This window comes from Netta rufina (genome assembly GCF_964035555.1).
Source record: "Netta rufina genome assembly, chromosome: 7".
NCBI classification, from domain to species: domain Eukaryota; kingdom Metazoa; phylum Chordata; class Aves; order Anseriformes; family Anatidae; genus Netta; species Netta rufina.
Genome location: NC_140130.1, coordinates 27020894 through 27037999, shown reverse-complemented (window position 1 = coordinate 27037999; position 17106 = coordinate 27020894). Strand labels below are relative to the sequence as shown.

The 17106-nt window shown below is 53.3% G+C and overlaps 1 protein-coding gene across 2 annotated transcripts in view; it reads right to left on the bottom strand.

The window, feature by feature from the left end:
- Window positions 1–13678, bottom strand: part of MXI1 (MAX interactor 1, dimerization protein) — a 41821-nt gene extending 28143 nt beyond the window's left edge. Inside the window, exons 1-2 of one of the 2 annotated variants that reach the window (XM_084290366.1) lie at window positions 13401–13678; window positions 4454–4586 (exon numbers count right to left, since the gene is read on the bottom strand). In XM_084290366.1, the coding sequence (XP_084146492.1) occupies window positions 4454–4586; window positions 13401–13575 (308 nt within the window). In that variant the 5' untranslated portion in view covers window positions 13576–13678. Of the gene's footprint in view, window positions 1–4453; window positions 4587–5164; window positions 5247–13400 lie in introns of those variants that run through there. The other variant, XM_084290367.1, reaches the window with a different exon arrangement.
- Window positions 13679–17106: the final 3428 nt, after the last annotated feature.

Genomic DNA, 17106 nt, shown 5'->3' with positions numbered 1-17106 from the left:
CTGCCTTGCCAAATGAGCTCAGGAAACAGAATGGACCAAAAATCCGTTTTCCCAACCTAACACTCAAACCACCGCTGTGCTTTCCCAAAGAGAAGTCATGCTTACACCTAGTGGCAGTCAGCACTCATCCCTCGGAGCAGCTCTCCCAGAGCAGCATTCCTTACCAGCAGCTCGGCCTTGTCCACTTCTCCTTCCTTGAAAAATTACCTACGGGATTAGAAGGCAAGATCCTACTCCCAGCTATTTCCAGACGAGATTTCAACAACAGCACAAGGATTCCAGATAGACACCTCCCTGTCTGTGCACTACCAAAATGTGGCATGAATCAAAGCATGGCACAACCGACCTCATCCATCCTCCCTATCACACACGTGTGCATTTGTACTGTACGAGGCAAGCCACCAGCAGAGCTCCTGCCCCAAAAGGCTGGAGCCACAAGCAGTCTCTACACCCAGCACGTTACACAAAGGCCGGATCCTAACTCACCTACACGCAGAGAGCCAAAACTCAGCTCCCACTAGCTGTGAAGTGAGGTGTGAGCACAAGAGGATTAAAAAAAATACCCCAAACAAATAAATATCCAGAAACAAACAACTGGTAGAGGCTGGGAAGGGGGCAATGAACCCCCTCTGAGAGAAAAGGTGCATTATATTTACAGCCATGCCCAAGCAAGCCTTCGGGACCCCCCTGCTCCTCCCCTGCACGACGAGGTAGTGTGGCACAGCGCTGCTGCTGTGGTAAACCAGGCTTCCTCGTGCACCAGGCTGCCTTGCAGCTACAGCTGCCACAACCTTTTAGCTTCTGCACCCACGTTTGTGAGCCTGCAGCACACGGAGCCTTCGCCTGGGGCACGTGAGGCACCTTCTGCACACCCACCTGTGAGAGCAACAATATAGAAAACGAGGAACTGCATCACTGGAACAGCCAGCCGGGCACAGAAGCTCAGGCACCCAGGCTTTCAGGCCACCCTGTCCAAAACGCCTCACCATACTCACTGCAGCTGCCACCTCCAAGCTCTGCAGGCAGCCTGCTACCGGGTGTAGGTGCCTGGAAGGCCCCCGGGACACAATGGGAAGAGAGGAAAACGAAAGGAAAAAGAAACTGGAGAGATCAAACCCTCCCCAAGGAACTGAGCTTAGATTCTCTGAGTGCCCCTCTGGGAGGGCTGAGGGCTCTCCGCGTCCCTGGAAGGGTGCTCGGCATTTCCCCAGGATCAGACCAAGAAAATAACAGGCTTCTCTACATGCCTGAGGAGCTGTGAAAAATACAAATGACAATATGATGATGTTGGAATGTAATTTCAGATTCTCTTATAAATCTTACCTCTATTAGACTGATTGTATTTTGAGTGACAAAAAAAAAATCATTTAGCATCCCTGCTGTTTCTTTGCTGCTCATGCAACAACTCAAATTGATTAAAAACTCTTCTCAAATATTTTTCAAAAATACATAAATATCAGACCTGGCTCAACTATAATGCATTTTTCTAAAGGATATATATATATATTTTTAAGTTTTCTTTGTCTATTAAAAATTCCAGGTCACAATGACTGTGGTTCCCCACAGGTTTTTGCAGGTGGGTAATTTTCAGTACCTAAACACCTCTAACTAAAGCCAGGACTGCACATGTTTAAATACATTCAGATTTTAAATCACAGCATGCACTGCTAGTCACTAATCCCAAAAAGGTCTTTAAAACATCCATGCAAAACCCCACGCATACATCTAGATAATGCCCAAGGATCACGGAGGGGGATCCCTGTGCAAGCTGTCAGCTGCAGGACTGAAACAAACAAAAGGAAGAGAGGACCTGAGCCCAAACATCCTTATTTAAAGATGTATCATGTCAATTAGAAATAACAAAATTATGTTTTTTTTTCCCCTCTTAGTTGTACACTCCTGTTTGGGGCAGAACTAAAGTTATTTTGCAGGTGCTGGGAGACTGTCCCTATTTCTTTAAGAGTAGGATTTGCTCCACCAGTGCCATCCAGAGGTGGGCTGCCTGTTCCTCGGCAGGGGGGTATAAGTACCTGCAGGTATTTGTGCCACGACACCACAGGCTCTGTTAGGAAAAAAGTCACTGTTGTTGCAAACAGTGAGCAGAAACACTTAAACTATGAAATAAAGAGCATCTAGGTTATGCAAACGCTTTGTGTCTCACACTCATGGTTTGTTTGGTTCAATAAAGACCAGCAACAGCACTCAAATCTCTCAAGTACTAAAGGTGCATATACTGATATAATAAAAAAAAAAAAAAAAAGCACAACTGTGCTTTGCCAAGGTTGTTTGAGAGTCTTTTCCTTTTTTTCCTACAGGAGGCTTTTCAATGACAAATCTGCACAAGATTTTAAAAGAATCTTTTTTCTACGCTAATTAAACATTTTGAGACAAGAGGAATCTAAGAAAATTGCTCGCCCAGGCCTGAAATGTAAGTTTCATCCCCCATCAAGGGCTTCGTATTTAATTCAAAGTCCATGTGAACCTCACCAGGCAGCGCTTCCTGAACTGTCCCTTTGATTTGAACAGGAAGGGATGATCCAGAGCCTTCTTTAAACAAGGCTAATGCTGTACTCGGCGTCACACCAGACACACTGCAGTGAATTTGGAGGCACCCTGAACTTCACAGTTGTCACTTCCCGGCACTGCAGCCATCTGGAAGGCCTGCCATCTCCCACAGCAAGCGCAAGCTGCTACGGCTCGCCGAAAGAAACTTCCATTTCCAACTGCGTGCACAAGGTCTGAGCGCCCCAGCACTGCTCTGCTCTCTGTCCCAGCAGACCTTCCTCAGCCCAAAAGACGAACGGGAGGCAGCACGCAGTGCCTACTGCTTCCATGCTAACGAATCGAGGTGGTACTCAAGCATTCCTTGTATTATGAAGGTCTTAAATAAGGCTGGAAAGCATCATTTCTGCCTCTCTGCTGCCTTACCCTCACCCCACAGCCTCCAACATGTCACGCTAAATAGCCCCTTGGGCTCATCTCAGCCCAGGGCTCCATGCTGGCAGGGCACGCTGAGCACCCAGGGAGTCCTCCACGTCCCTCTCCAGTCCAGAGGATGGAGGATTTGGTGCTAAGGAGCTCCTGAGGGGGATGTGCTCGCAGCCCTCCTCTGGAGAAGGGCAGGTTGCCATGACAAAGGCCTTTGAGAGAACGGTGTGGGATGGAAAAAAGACACGTGAGACCTAGGAGGGAAAAACACAGATCTCAACTCAGCATTTGCCATCATTTCTCAGTAAAGAGTGACTGGGATTTGGGACTTTTGTTCGTGGGAATTAGGAAAGGACTACAGCTGCCCTGAAATCAGGAGAGGGCAGATGAACAAGGCAGACAAACACAAACATGCAGCATAAAAAGAGCCCAGGATGTGCTGATCCTGAGGAAGAAGAGTTCCCCACAGCAATGCGTCCTTACTTCACTTCAAACATCCTTTGTTATCAAAAGCTGCCCAAGCAGAATTACTGTAAGCAAAGGCATCTTTCTCCATGGCCTCTACGGGTCCCTTTCCAATGGCCTTAAGAAAGCTTTCACTACCTGAGCCACCTGCCACCATTTTAGGGATTGCACAAGCCTCCCTGCAGTAAAAGCAAGCTTGCAATTGCCTTTGCAAAATTATACTTTGTTTCCAGAGTTTCTTTGTGCCAGAAATTCTCAACAAGGTCTGAACACTTCTACAGAAGGGAGTGGAAAAAAAAACAACAAACGACACAACAAAAAGGCTATCAGCTAGGAGGGAAGGTCAGCTCCTACCACTGCATCAAGTGTTAGGCCTAATCCGCTTGTCTATTCTACGTTTAACAAGCCAAGAAATATGGCATTGTTTAATAAGTAAAGTGTCAAAAACATGGAGCTCTACAATCACCAAGCAATCAGGAAGCCGGGAAATCCCACTGCCCTGAAAGGCAGAGTGAAAGACAGCTTCAATTTCCTGAACTGAATTTTTAACACGTTGCATCTAGCAGCCAGTCATCTCCCTCTCTCCCATTTGTTGTAGGAGATCCATTTCAAAACATCATTTCCTTGCTTCAAGTCATGCCTGTCATTACAATCCCAAAGCACTCAGGCTGCACACACACTATCCCTTAAGAGCAGTGACTTCTGGGTTGGAAAGGCAGCATCAACCGTGTATAATGGGAAGAGCTATCGCCTGTCTCCTCCCTACACCCCGCGCACAGATCTCCCTCTTCCACTTCCCTCTGCAGCATCTGAGCCTTGGCACGGAGTCAGCTGGCGGTGCCACGGATACAGCTCCCCTGTGTCCCTCTGCTCACAGCACCACGCATCCAGAAGGGATGCTGTACTCGTGTGTCCCAGCTCCGAATCCCCCTGTGCTCAGACTTTTCCCATTTTTTCCCTGCTGGTTAAGCTTCTCTCCTCTCCTCTCATCTCAGCTTTCCTCTTCAGCTCGGTCCTCCCGTCCAGCCCTGCACCCCACGCCTTCCTGCCCGCGTCGTACCTGTTGGCAATACTTGCATTGCTGCCACTGCCGCTGTGTTTCCTTGCCCGGCTCAGCCTCCGCGTGGGCTTTGGGTCTTGGAGTCCAGGACTTGGAACTGAGGGGAAGGTCGAGGCATAGCCATGTTCACACTCTGCACAAGAATCAACAGGCAGGGCATAAAAAAAAGGATCATTTGGGGAAAAAAAAAGAAAAAAAAAAGAAAAAAAAAAAGAAAATGCAGCTGGCAGGCCTCGTTGCTAACCCGTCAGCCTAGCTGGGGAGGCCGCTAAGCACAGGGAAATGACTGCTGATGTATTCAGGGGGAAGTGGAGCGGGAGGTGGAGAGAAGAGAGGAAAGGGAGTGCGAAGGCTCTGCCGGCCTTGGGGGAAGGCCCGCGTCTCCGATACCTGCACACACCACAAGAAGCCACCACGGCCAAGGCTGCCTCGTCCCTCTCTTCCTGTCCGAGCTGCGTGAACCGAGGAAATCAGCCCCGTTTCTCCGTGCTGCCGAGGTCTCTGCAAAGCCAGAGCCTCCCACCCCATCCCTGCAGCTCCCCAGCCGCCGTCCCCTCGCCTTCCTCCCAGGAGCCGCGCTCACCTCCGCTCCCCTTTCTCCCCACAAAGCTCCCACCTCCACCACTTCGGAGCCTGGCGGAGGCTCTGCCAGCCCTGCCCCTAACCTCAGCCCCTCCACAAGACAATTTCAGCCCCCATTCCTGCCGTTACCTCTCTCCCTTCGCTCCAGATACTCGGCCGCCTCCAGCAGCCGCTGGATGTTGATCAGCTGCACCTGCTCCATGCCCCGGGGAGCCGCCCGGGGAGGGGGGGGGAGGGCTCCAAAGGCTCCCCCAAAACCCCCCCAGCTCCCTCCTGGATGGATGAGGATGAGGATGGGGAGCCTTCCTCCTCCTCCTCTTCCTCCTCCTTCTCCTCAGCAGTGGCCACGCTGCCCCCCCCCGGGGCCAGCCCCGGTTCCCCCCCCCCCCCCGCCTCACAGCACTTTGTTTACCTCGGCCGGGCGCTCACGGGAGAAGGGGGCGCAGCGGCATGGGGCTGCCTGGGAAATGTAGTTCCTGCCTGCCTCTGAGCCCTGGGGGATGGCGGCTGCCACCGGCCATCACCCCTCTTTCGGCCCTGAGGCGATGGCGGCTGGCCCTGAGGGGGAGCGAGGAGGCAGCCCCCCGCGGGTGGCAGCCCCCCGTGGGCTCAGCATGCTGCCGGCTTTGTGCCTCTCCTTACAAACTTCCAGGTGTGGAAGTACCCCGAGTGGGGCGAGAGAAAAGCCAAGAGAGGCTACACACACAAAAAAAAAGCTGCAGGGTGGGAGCTTTCCACATCTCGGCTGTGGAGATGTAAAGGAAGATGAGGCGAGGCGCACCTCGAGCCGTGCTCCTGACAGGAGGCAGCAGTACGGGATCTGCGCCCCGACCCGAGTACAGTCCTTCAAGAATTTAGACAAAAGAAGGCCCAGACAGCAAGTCTATGCACTAATGAAGTCATTTTGTGTATCTGAAGCACCATATAAATAAGTGACACTTGACCTCCTCAATATTTTAAAGAATCCTGTCACACCTACACCTTGCAGTCCCACCTCCACCCTTCCCAGTGGCTTAACAATACTCTTACATCCTGACTTTCCTACAGATACACACCCTTGTGATCACATCTGTGACTGAATTTCACCAACATTAACGTTTTCTGGTACGGAGCTTAAACACTGTTAATATTTAATTGTATGATACCAGTCTCCAAAATACTTTAACTACACCCCGAAGTGGAACAATAATCACAGGAGTCAAAATCTGAATCTCAGACTAATACTGACCTAGAAACCTTCAAAAGATTGTTTTCTTGGGGTTATTTTTCACAGCTCTGAACCTTTAGGTTGTGACTGACCACATTTTCGAGCATTCCTCCAACAGAACAGGAGCTGAAAAAGTACCTTCAACAAAATAACAAAACCCAGAAAAGCTCAGATTCTCAGTGGCTTGTGTTTGTTAGCAAGAGCTTTAAACAGAGCATAAAATATCAGGAGACTCATGGTAGAGTTGTAAGACTTGGCAGTAGGCCTTGAGAAGGCCTGAAAAAAAGCGCATTTAGTTTAGATAATTTTTCTTCAAGTGCATTTCTCCAATTCACCATTTCAGAGGTTTCCCCAGAAAACTGCAGGCTTGCAGCTGATGGAAGTAAAAATAATACCACTATTCAGCTCGCACACAACCCCTTTCATCTCTGAATCTCAAAGGGCTGACTTGGTTTGTTTCTCTTAAGACGGGACAGTTAAAAAAGAAAGGAAGCTGGAACACCTTCAGGGCCGTACTTCCCTCATTGCGCCTTGCAGAACAGCAAGGCCCAGTCCTCACCCAACCACCACTCACACACACACGGAGCCAGCCCAGGAGACTCGTAAAAAACAGCTTTTATCCAAGGAAGAACTTGGGGAAGGAAGTATTCTTTCCGTCTCTCTCTCTCTTTTCTATACTGTGAACTACTGATAGCACAGCTAATTAACAGCACATGTTAAGACTCAAATTTGAGTAGTCCCAGGGACTACTTCTGTGCTCTTGGATTTCTCACGAAGGGAAAAGGATGCAGGTGCACGCGCGGCTCTGCGACAGCGGGGTTCACGCAAGAGCATTTCTGGGTTCCAACTGTACATCCTGCTTCCAAAACCAGCAGTGTTTGCCTTTCAGGATTAGCAATACTAAGCATCAAAAAAAAAAAAAGAAAAAAAAGAAAAAAGCAAACCAGCAAACCGTGACTCAAAAATCACTGCAAGACAAGTTGTTGTCAGCAACTACCACCACTACCTTTTCACGTGGCGATGCGTGTAGTGGCTCTAGGGATTAAGCAGGGAAAGCCACGGCTGTAATATGAAGTAGTAATTTAGGAGTCTAAGTATCAGCCTCCTGGAGCCAAGGTTCAAGACACAAAATAGAAGAGTACGGAGGAGGAGGAGGAGGACATGGGTGCACGTGGTGAAATAAATCAGCACCAGAGTAAAGAGCAGGATCAGTTCTTTGTGCAGTGATGTAGGATCAGCTCTTCCATTTACACATCAGCTCAGCTTCCACATCTTTGTTTCTTAAGTAAATAATGTACAATTAAAAAAATCTGTGTGGAACAAAGACAAATTTGAGAGTAAACTGTGGGACATCTTCCCAAAGCCCTACAGAGGTAGGCAAGCCAACCACGGAGCCACAGTAGGTCTGCAAAATCTTTCAGTTGTCATCCCAAGTGCCAGTGTGGGCAGGTCAGCCCGTAAAATGCCAGATTTGTATGTGACAGAAACAAAAGTGGGTGGAAAGTGAATGGCACGAAGACGCCTAGTGCTATTCAACTGCTGACCAAAAAACCCCCAAAGTCACATTTAAAATGTGGTTGAGCAATCCACGGGCAACGCTGGGGAGGGGCTAAGGGAAGAGTATTTTAGGGGAGAATGAGATCATTTAATTTAGTGGCTCCAAATGATCTGTAAGTACAGTTTTCTGATTATAAGTGCTTGCTGCTTGGCATCCCTTCTGGCAGCTGTGATTCACTTTCATTGTGTGTTCTGCTGTTTCGCCCTTTAGAAAGGGGCTTTTTACATTTTATTAAATGGCACTTCGGCAGCCCTCCATTTCCAGCCTTAATAATGGATTTGTTAATCTCCCTGATAGCCTTTCCCTCCTCCTTAGCAACAATTTAAATATCCAAGAAGAAATCTGCAGTGCAGAAATCAATTAATATTTACATCTGAAATGCTGCTGTGCTATTTTAATCAAGTAAAACAGATGTGGTCTGTTTTTTACCGCCACCACCACCACTTGCGTTACACTAGCTGCTTCTATCAGGGGAATCTTCTAGGAGCTTTCCAGAAAGTAATGTTTTAAGCTCCCCAAGACGGCAACGACTTCAGTTTATTTCTTTCTTTCCACTCCGCAGGAAGGGAAACTGAGGTGTAAGCAGCACATGAAGAAGGCACACCCTAAGCTAGAAGTAGAACAAGAATACAGCTCATGAATCAAGATGCCCAACCCTCTGCTTTGAGCACGAGGTTTAGAAATAACACAGGGCTTTGCAATCTGGGTGTTATTTTCAGCAAGGGCAATACCTTTGGTTAAACTGCCTAGTTTCCCATCCCTTGGTTGGCTTTTTCTCAAATCCTCCCATCCTCAGCGCTTTGCAAAATCAGCTAGGAACGTGAACATGGCAAAAGTTGCAAGAGTTTCCTTTGCCCACCTTCACACAAACTCTGCAAATCCTTAATCTTGCTTTCAAAGCCTTGCAACCTAACACCCCTGCAACTAAGGCATGAACAGAGATCCCCGTGAGGACCCATTTTCTGCAGCTCTCAAATCAGTAAAAAGATTCACTGGAGTGTGGAACAAGCAAATTTTTGGTGAGAAGAGCTCCATAAAACTGCCCGGTTTTTCTAGCCAGGGGAAGAAGATCTGTGGCCCACCTGAACATGCCATCTACCAGCACACACTAATAACCACATCTCCGTTCCCATACCCATCTCCCTTCCGATGCCTGCAATACCTTTGGTAAGGGACCTACAGCGTCTACAGGATGTGGCCTCATTTCTCATCGAGGAGCCTCGTTCTTTTGCAAGGCATCAGATAATCCCTCGCAGCACTCCCACTGGTGCCTGGAACCCATCCAATGGTGAGGACAGAAATTGCTCGCAGCCAAACCACCTGGATACCCCAGAGTTTGGACAGGAATGAAGCTCATGCTATACACACAGAGTCAAAGAGCAAGCCCTACCGATCGATAAGGCAAAAAGCCACAGGTGTGCTGCCTCTCCGGGCTGCTGGCTTGCTGCTGGCTTGCTCCCAATCCTCTGAGAGATGTGTTGCTGTTTTCAGACCCGCGCCGTGCCCCAGTTCCTTGTGAGTCAGTGCCTCGTGCTGTGACTTGGGTCAAGTCACTTGGCTAACCCGGCCGCAAAATTTAGCAAGAGGGCCGCCCATAAATAAAAAATACATCGCATACAGGATGGGGTCCCTCAGCTTACTAATAGTAAGGCCGGGTTCTCCAGACAATGGCGCTTCTCTGCCAGCTCTGAGGATGCTCTGCTGACAAGGGACGTGATCGGTTCTCAGTAGGGCTTCTGGCACGGCCCCACAGCTCCACCTCTGCCCCATCATTTCTCCTGCTGTGGCTTCCTTCTGCATTTTATGACGAGGTCCAAGCAGCCTGAGTCAAAATAACCCAACCTGGAAGTGGCTAACTCATGAATCACTGTGGCCAGGTCACGAACCAGGAGGAATGAAGGAGGCTTATTGTGAGCTGGATGAAAAATAGAGAAATGAAGGAGCCCTGTACTGCTCCAAATACTGCATCAACCTAAGATCCAGGACCACCTATACCGACCTTGAGACCGGGGTTCAGCTCTCATTGATTTATGGGAGCTCTGCACACAAACTTAAGGCAGTCTCGTATCCTTCTGCCCTCTACTAATTACAGGTTTCTGATACATCTCTGCTTTGGCTTGTCAGAAAAAGACCCCAAACTGCCCCAAAAACAATGGAGGGAGCCACGTGATGAATACAGTGTTGACTCACCCTCAAGGCTCAGTTCTGCTCTCCTTGAGACAGGATTATTCAAGAGCAAAGGACAAATCTAGGGTCACCTGTTTGTTATTCCTGGTCAGAAGGTCACTGAACAGAGGCGGCACTTGAAAGTCAGACCACAAAGAAGATCTAGCAAGCTTCTTGTGAGGGGCTGGAGTCCTCTGTGCACAGCTCTACTAAACACGTGAATAAGGACACCGCTGTCAGGGTGGTTTGCTTGCCTTTGTGCTTTTAGAGGAGGATGTGACAGTGTGTGTCTGTATCTGTAGTGAGATCAGTGTGTGTTACGTACCACGTCTATTACAGATAAAGCATCACATCCAAAGAATTAATCACGTGTGTTTATGCAACCTACCACTGACATAAGCATGAGTCCACGAACACACCGGTAATGTCTGGCACATGCCAACCCCAGCTGAATGTACTTCAGGTCCCTCTCTCTAAAGCCATCTTCCAAACTTCAATAACTTCAGCTGCTGTTACAAACTGCTACCCCCTTCCAGCCACACACCGTTGTGAAGGGGCACTGGCAGAGGTTACCCATGCACCAACAGCGCTGCCCTCAGCACAGCTTTCATTTCTGAGAACAGCCAGAGTCATTTTTCATGTGATGTTTCCATTCCTTTGATACCGAGCTACGATTCCTAGAAACAGGTCATTTGGAAACCCGCCCGTGTCAGTCAGCGAGGTGTGCTGGGGCTGGGTCCTGCGGTCTCGCCTTGAGAGCTGCATCTCCAGGCAGGCAGCGCTCATTTCCAGCAGAGAAAACTGGAGGAAAGACTTCTCTGTGATTTCAGTACCTAAAAACACCCCATTTTACCCAAGGAGCCTAAAAACAGGACTCCATCCTACCCAGGCACTGCAGTGTACTCCAGATAATTTTGCAGACCCACACACTCTAGCTTTTAACAAAGTGAGTGAACACCAAAGCAGTGTTTTACTGTGCTGAACAGGCACCACTAAATTAGTGTCCCACTGCTCCAGACCTGACGGTACGCTGCAAATGCATCTAACCCCTGCTGCTTCCCCATCCCCAGCACCTGTGCTGGCCAGGTGGAGCCAAACATCCACCTGCTACCTCTGTGTTTTGTTTTGTTTTGTTTTTTTTCCACAGACCGTGTTTCCTTGGGGCAGGGCGCCGTCATTCCCCTACGTGCACAGCACCGAGCCCAGCAGGGCTGTGACTCAGCCGCCTTCCTGGTGGGAGTCACCCCAAAATAGCTCCTCGGAGCCCTGCCGAGCGCCGCGCTCAAATGACCCGGGCAGGCTGGTGGAAGCAGGAGGGTGCTGAGTCTGCCTGCCGCCAGCTGGGACGCAGCTCCCGTCACCCAACTTCTGGGGCCGGACTCCTTTGTTATTGCTAATTGCCAGGTAGGAGACGGCACTGATAAGCGAGGAGCCATTATCAGCAGCTGGCAGCCAGCGAGGGGTGCACCGAGCGATCCTGCCCGCTCCGGCAGACTAAAGGGTAGCGTATCCTCCTGGTGCGATATAACCTGAGCTGAGCACGCAAATCTCTCCCCAGCCAGGCCAGGTAGATACCCTCGGACGTAACCCTCCTGCCCCTGCAGCTGCTCTCAGTTCAAACCGGGCCCGTGGTGCTCAGAGGTTGTTTTCCAATTCCAGCAGCGTTTCTCTTTGTTTGGGAGCAACATGTCAAAGCTGCCTGTTCCGCCACGGCCACGGCTCCAGCAGCACGCTCGATAGCCCAGCCCTGGGCTAAACGGGACTTTTCAACCTAAAACGTCCCGATTGCCAACAAAAAAAAAGAAAAAAAAAAAAAAAAAGAAAGATGTTGCAGAATCTCCTAAGAGAAGTGAGGAGTTTAATTGCTGGGACCGTGATTATCGTCAGCGGAAGACTCAGTGAAAACAACTTGGCTGTGAACGCTTTCTTTCCAAAATAACGCAACAAAAATCCTGCACCCCCGTGTCCTGCTCACGAAGCACAGCCAGCAAGTTATGCCGATCAGCTTGTTTTTTGGTCCCAAACACTAAAAGGACGCGTTTTTCAACGAAGCACACAGTGCTGCTCACTCCCAGCCTTTCCCTGTGCACGGCCACCCCTGGGCTGCTCTGCTCCTCCACTGCGCGGCCGTGCAGGCTCATTATGAAACGACAAATTGTAAATGGGAGGCGAAAACCCAAGTTTTGGGGAAGGGGAAAGCAGCCTGGCCGGAGACCAGCAGCAGCGGGGTGGCGGCCCCGCAAAGTGGGGGTGCCCCATGCGGGGGCCCTATGGGCAGTGGAGCGGGGAGGGGGGGGCGATGCTGTGATGGAGACGGGGTGAGGGATGGCGGGGCGCTGCTGCTGCTGGAAAAAAAAGGAAAAAGGGGAAAAGGAAACGCAGCTGGGAGAGGAGGAGGAAAAAGGGGAAAAGGGGGAAAAAGGGAAAAGGGGAAAAAAAGACAGAGAGTAAAAAAAAAAAAAAAAAGGAGAGGAAAATAAAAGGGAGAAGAGCAACATAAGAGGGGAAAATGAGGAAAATAAAAGAGGAGAAAGGACGAAATGAGCCAAAAGCGAGGCGAGAGGCGCGGGGGGGGGGGCGCGGAGCCGCGCGGGGACACAAGGGCACCCGGCAGCCCCGGGCTCACCCCGCCGCCCCCCCGCCCGCTCCGCGCCCCGCTCAGCAACACGTGACGTCACGGGGGGGACCCCGGCGCCGCGCATTGGCGGAGAGTCGCGCCTGGCCCCGCCCCGCGGGAGGCGGCCGCCAATCAGCGCGCCGGGCTGCCTCCATGTGCGAGCCATGCGCCCGCGGGGGGCGGGGCCGGGGGCTGCCCGCTCGGGCTCGGCGCAGCTCCGCGGGCGCGCAGCGCGGCTCAGCTCAGCTCAGCCCCGCGCAGGGCGCTCAGCGCAACAACGCCGCGCAGCGCAGTGCAAAGCAAAGCAAAGCAGCGCAGTGCAAAAAGCAAAGCAACGCAACGCGATGCAACGCACAGCAGCGCCCCGGGGCACGGCGGCCCCTTTGTTCGCAGCACGCCTTCCCCCCCCCCCACGCTCCCTTCGCAGCCCCTTCCCCGCTCCGCGGTGGGGCATGGCGCAGTGTGCGCGCACCCCCCGCGCAGCGGCAGGCCGGCCGGCCGCTCGCCCTGCCCTGCCTTGCCCTGCCTTGCCCCGCGGCTACCTGGCGAGCGCCGCCGCTTGCCTACGTGACTATGCCCATGCCCCGGCGGGGGCAGCGGGGACGCGCCGCCGCCTCCTCCCTCCCCGCGGACCCCCCCCCCGAGGCTGCGGGACACCGGCCCCGGCCGTGGGGCAGCGGGGACACACGGCAGGGGGACCGGGCACACGGCAAAGGGACCGGGGACGAGGGGGTGCCAGCCCCGCGGCGCTGCCCCCCCAGCCCCGAGCAGTGCATTCATGCCCCCCCCATCCTCCCCGTCTCGCTCACTCACTCACTTTTATTCTCCTTCTCGATCCGCTCCAGGTAGCTGGCGGCCTCCAGCAGCACCTGCACGTTGCGCAGGAAGGTGTCCATGCCCGCGTTGCACAGCTCCCCCAGGGGGCAGCGGGCCCCGCCGGCCGCCCCCGCTCCCCCCCGCGGCTCCCTCCGCGGCCGGCCGCGCTTCCCCATGCCCCGGCGGCTCCCGAGCCCCGGGCCCTGCACGGTGGCGGCGGCGGCGGCGCTGCGTGTGCGGCCGTGGGGCCCTGTGCGGCCGGGCCCGGCGCCGCCGCGGTCCTAGCGCTGCCGCTGTGGCGCTGCTTCGGGCCCCGGGGCCGCCGCCGCCGGCCCGCCCCTTCCCCGCTCCCCGACGGGGCGGCCCGGCCCGGCCCCGCCTGCGGGGAGCTGAGGCGGCGGGCTGGGAAGGTGTGCTGCCGCCACGGGTCGCCCCGTGTCGCTTCATGTCGCCCCATGTCGCCTCATGTCGCCCCGTGTCTCCTCATGCTGCCCCGTGTCGCCTCACGTCGCCCCATGTAGCCCCTTGTCCCCTCATGCCGCCCTGTGTCGCCTCACATCGCCTCATGTCACCCCATGTCGCCTCATGTCACCTCATGTCACCCCATGTCGCCCCATGTAGCCCCTTGTCGCCTCATGCCGCCTCATGTCACCCCATGTCGCCCCATGTAGCCCCTTGTCACCTCATGCCACCCCGTGTCACCTCATGTTGCCCTGTGTCGCCCCATGTCACCCCACATGTCTTCCCGCTGCTCTGTCCCCCCCTCAGGGCCGCCTGTCGCTGTCACACCAAGCTCTTAGGGCCACCCGGGGGATCCCAAGCACAGCCCTGGCTTCACCCCTCGAGGGGTGCTGACGCCACATCGGCTGAGGCTTCTGAGCCATGTTTTGAGGGGACCCCCGGCTGTGAGCATGGCCCTGCTGCTCCCCAACCCCACATCCAGCCACGTCAGGGAGCAATAATTGGCACCTGCGGTGGCACAGGGACCTGAGTCACCCCAGGAGCGGGCTAAACCCAGAGAGCAGCGCGTGCAGTGATGTCCCTCAGGCTCCCCATGGCTTTGGGGAAGCACGGCTGCAGCATTTTGGCTGTCACACGTGCCTCGTGGGGCATGCGCCCACGTGCCAGCAGCGCCATGCGCCCACCACGGTCCTTGCTTGAGGTGACGGCACTGTGGCTTTCTTTGGGCATCCATTCTTGGCCACCAACAGCAGCAGGATGACAAATTGGCCTGGCTGTCCTCGTGCTCTGCTACCCACACCTGTAGCAGCCCCAAAGCACAGCTCCCACGTGGATACAGGTCTGTCCTGCCTGCTGCTGCGACGTTCCCTGGGGAGCGGGGTCGGGAGACAGCAGCACTGCCACAGGGAGGGCCCGAGGAGAGGCCGGGGTGCCAGGTTTCCAAGGGAATGGACCCAGGAGAAATGGGGTTTCCAGGGGATATGGGCTGGGTTACATGCAGGGGCATTTCCATGGAAATTTCCCCTGCCAGCGTAGCCCCCCTCTCTGCTCCCACTGCGAACAGGAGGGACGGGACAAAAACCAGAGCGCTGAGGGAGGAGGTGTTGCAATATCACCAGCTCCACACACCCAGCGACCGCGGTCCGGCACCCCCATCCATGTTAGCCGAAATACAGCCAGCTGGGCTGGGCTCTCTTCATTTGCCTTCTTGTTTACGTTGTTTAACCTTTGAGCTCCCCCCGAGGCTTCTCTCCGCAGGGCTGCTCTGTCAGGCTGGCTGCACACCCGCGGATCTGCTCAAGGGGAAGCGGGGTGAGCCGGGACGAGGTGCCGGCACAGCCCAGCTGCCCACGCCATCGGCAAACCCTTGCTCCTTTCCTCCTGTCCCTGTGGTGGCTGTGCCTGCTGAGCGAGGCTGCAGCATGTGAGGACTCCTTGCCCAAGCTGTTCCCAGGTGGAGGAGGCTGTAAATCACCCCTCGGACAGACTGCACAGGATGCGGAGGCAGTGGAAGGGTCCGGGGCCAGGACAGCTCAGGGTTTTGGTCTGCAAAGGCTCCTGGACCCACCTGTTCTCTCTCCTTTATGGCTAATGCCATCGTAATCCTTTTACAAAATTTCACCTGCAGTCTGCTGCTGCCCTTTTGGAAGGACGAACCTGTTTTCCAAGTGCTAATTGCACTGCCCATCTGTCAAGGGCAGACATTTCGCACTGCTCGATAGCGGTACCAAGATAGTAGGGAAAAAAAAAAAAAAAAAAAAAAAAGTCTTGAAGGGCTAGTGCATCTCTTCCCTTTTTTTTTGGTGGTGGTGGTGGTGCCACAGTGTGTGTGGTCACAGACTAGAGCAGCTGGAGGCAAAGCAGATTTCTGATGGATCTGGAGTGACTGCTGAAGGCTCGATCTCACAGCTGGACCCGGGGGCTCCCCACGTCACCACCTTCACCAGGGCAGGGCAGGGCAGCAGGAAGCCTGGATCAGTGCTAAGAACCGTGGCTGTGAGGACCAACATTTTGGTTTTTAGCACTTCGTTTCCCACTCCAATACCAGCCTTTTCGCTTCCAAATCCATTTTCTTTCATTTGCAACCTGTTTTGCAAAATAATCTGCCCTTGCACGGGAAGGGTTATTGGCATCACTGCTTGTGGTCACCCAGGTGGCCCCAAGCCCAAAAGCGAGTGCAGGTGGAGGGTGGCTCCTCACCTGAGTGCCCAGGTGTGATTTCACTGGGGTACAGAAATCAGCCAGTGTGGAGAAATGCACAGATTGGTGAAATCCTGGATTTCATTATTTTTTTTTTCCTGCTTCGCAGCCCATAAATCTTAAAGCTGCCCCAGAGCCAGTGCTGTGGTCCACCGAAGCACCAGCACTTCTCAGGATGCCTGGGACTCCTCCAGCTCTTAGGCACTCCTCCTTTCCCCTTGACACTCATTCCTTGGATGTCTTATTTATGGGGAAGAAACCAGCATTACCGATCAAATATTTCCCTTGTTCACAGAGAAAGGGGGAAAGGCTCGAGGCAAGAAGAGGCTTGAGGAGATGTTTAAAGACAAAGGATTTCTCCATCTTCCAGTCAGACTCTTTTTCCCCACTTTTTCAAAGCACAAATCAGACACCAATCTTCGTTTGGAAGGTTAAAGCAGAGGGGGAGGAATCTTGCTGTTTTCATTTCCTGCATGCTGCCTGTTTAATTTGTCTTGGGTTTTTAGGGAAGACCTTCGCTGACCAACCCAGGAAGTTTTGTAGGCAGCACCTTAACGAATTGTGATTACACCTGCTCCTGAGCACCCATCACTGCCCAGTCCATGGTGAGGGGCAGTGTCACCAGCACCAGCTGCAGGCTGTCCCTGCAGACCCTTGCCTGCCACCTGCCCTTGCTCTGCTTGCCCTGGTGCCCAGCAGGCGTGAGATGGGAACGGGATGGGACGTGGCTTAGGGGCACCGCCAGAGGCTGGGGCGCAGGTGGCTGGAGCCGAAGGGAGGGGATGCATGGGAGCAGCTCCACCCGATGGAGTCCTTTGTCACGAAGCCATTGTAACTCCGGCGTTTCACTCCCCCAGCTGCTCCCCAAACTTAAACAAGTTGGCTCTCCCTCCCTGATCCGCCAGCTTTCCTCCCTTGCCACCACGCTGACCTCAAGCCATTGTGGGAGCGAGCTCCTTTTCAAGACGTGACAGGTAATTCATTCTCCACCGTGACTCATTCCCAGGCTTTCTGGAGAATGGAGAAAAATCACCCCCGTCTTCCTG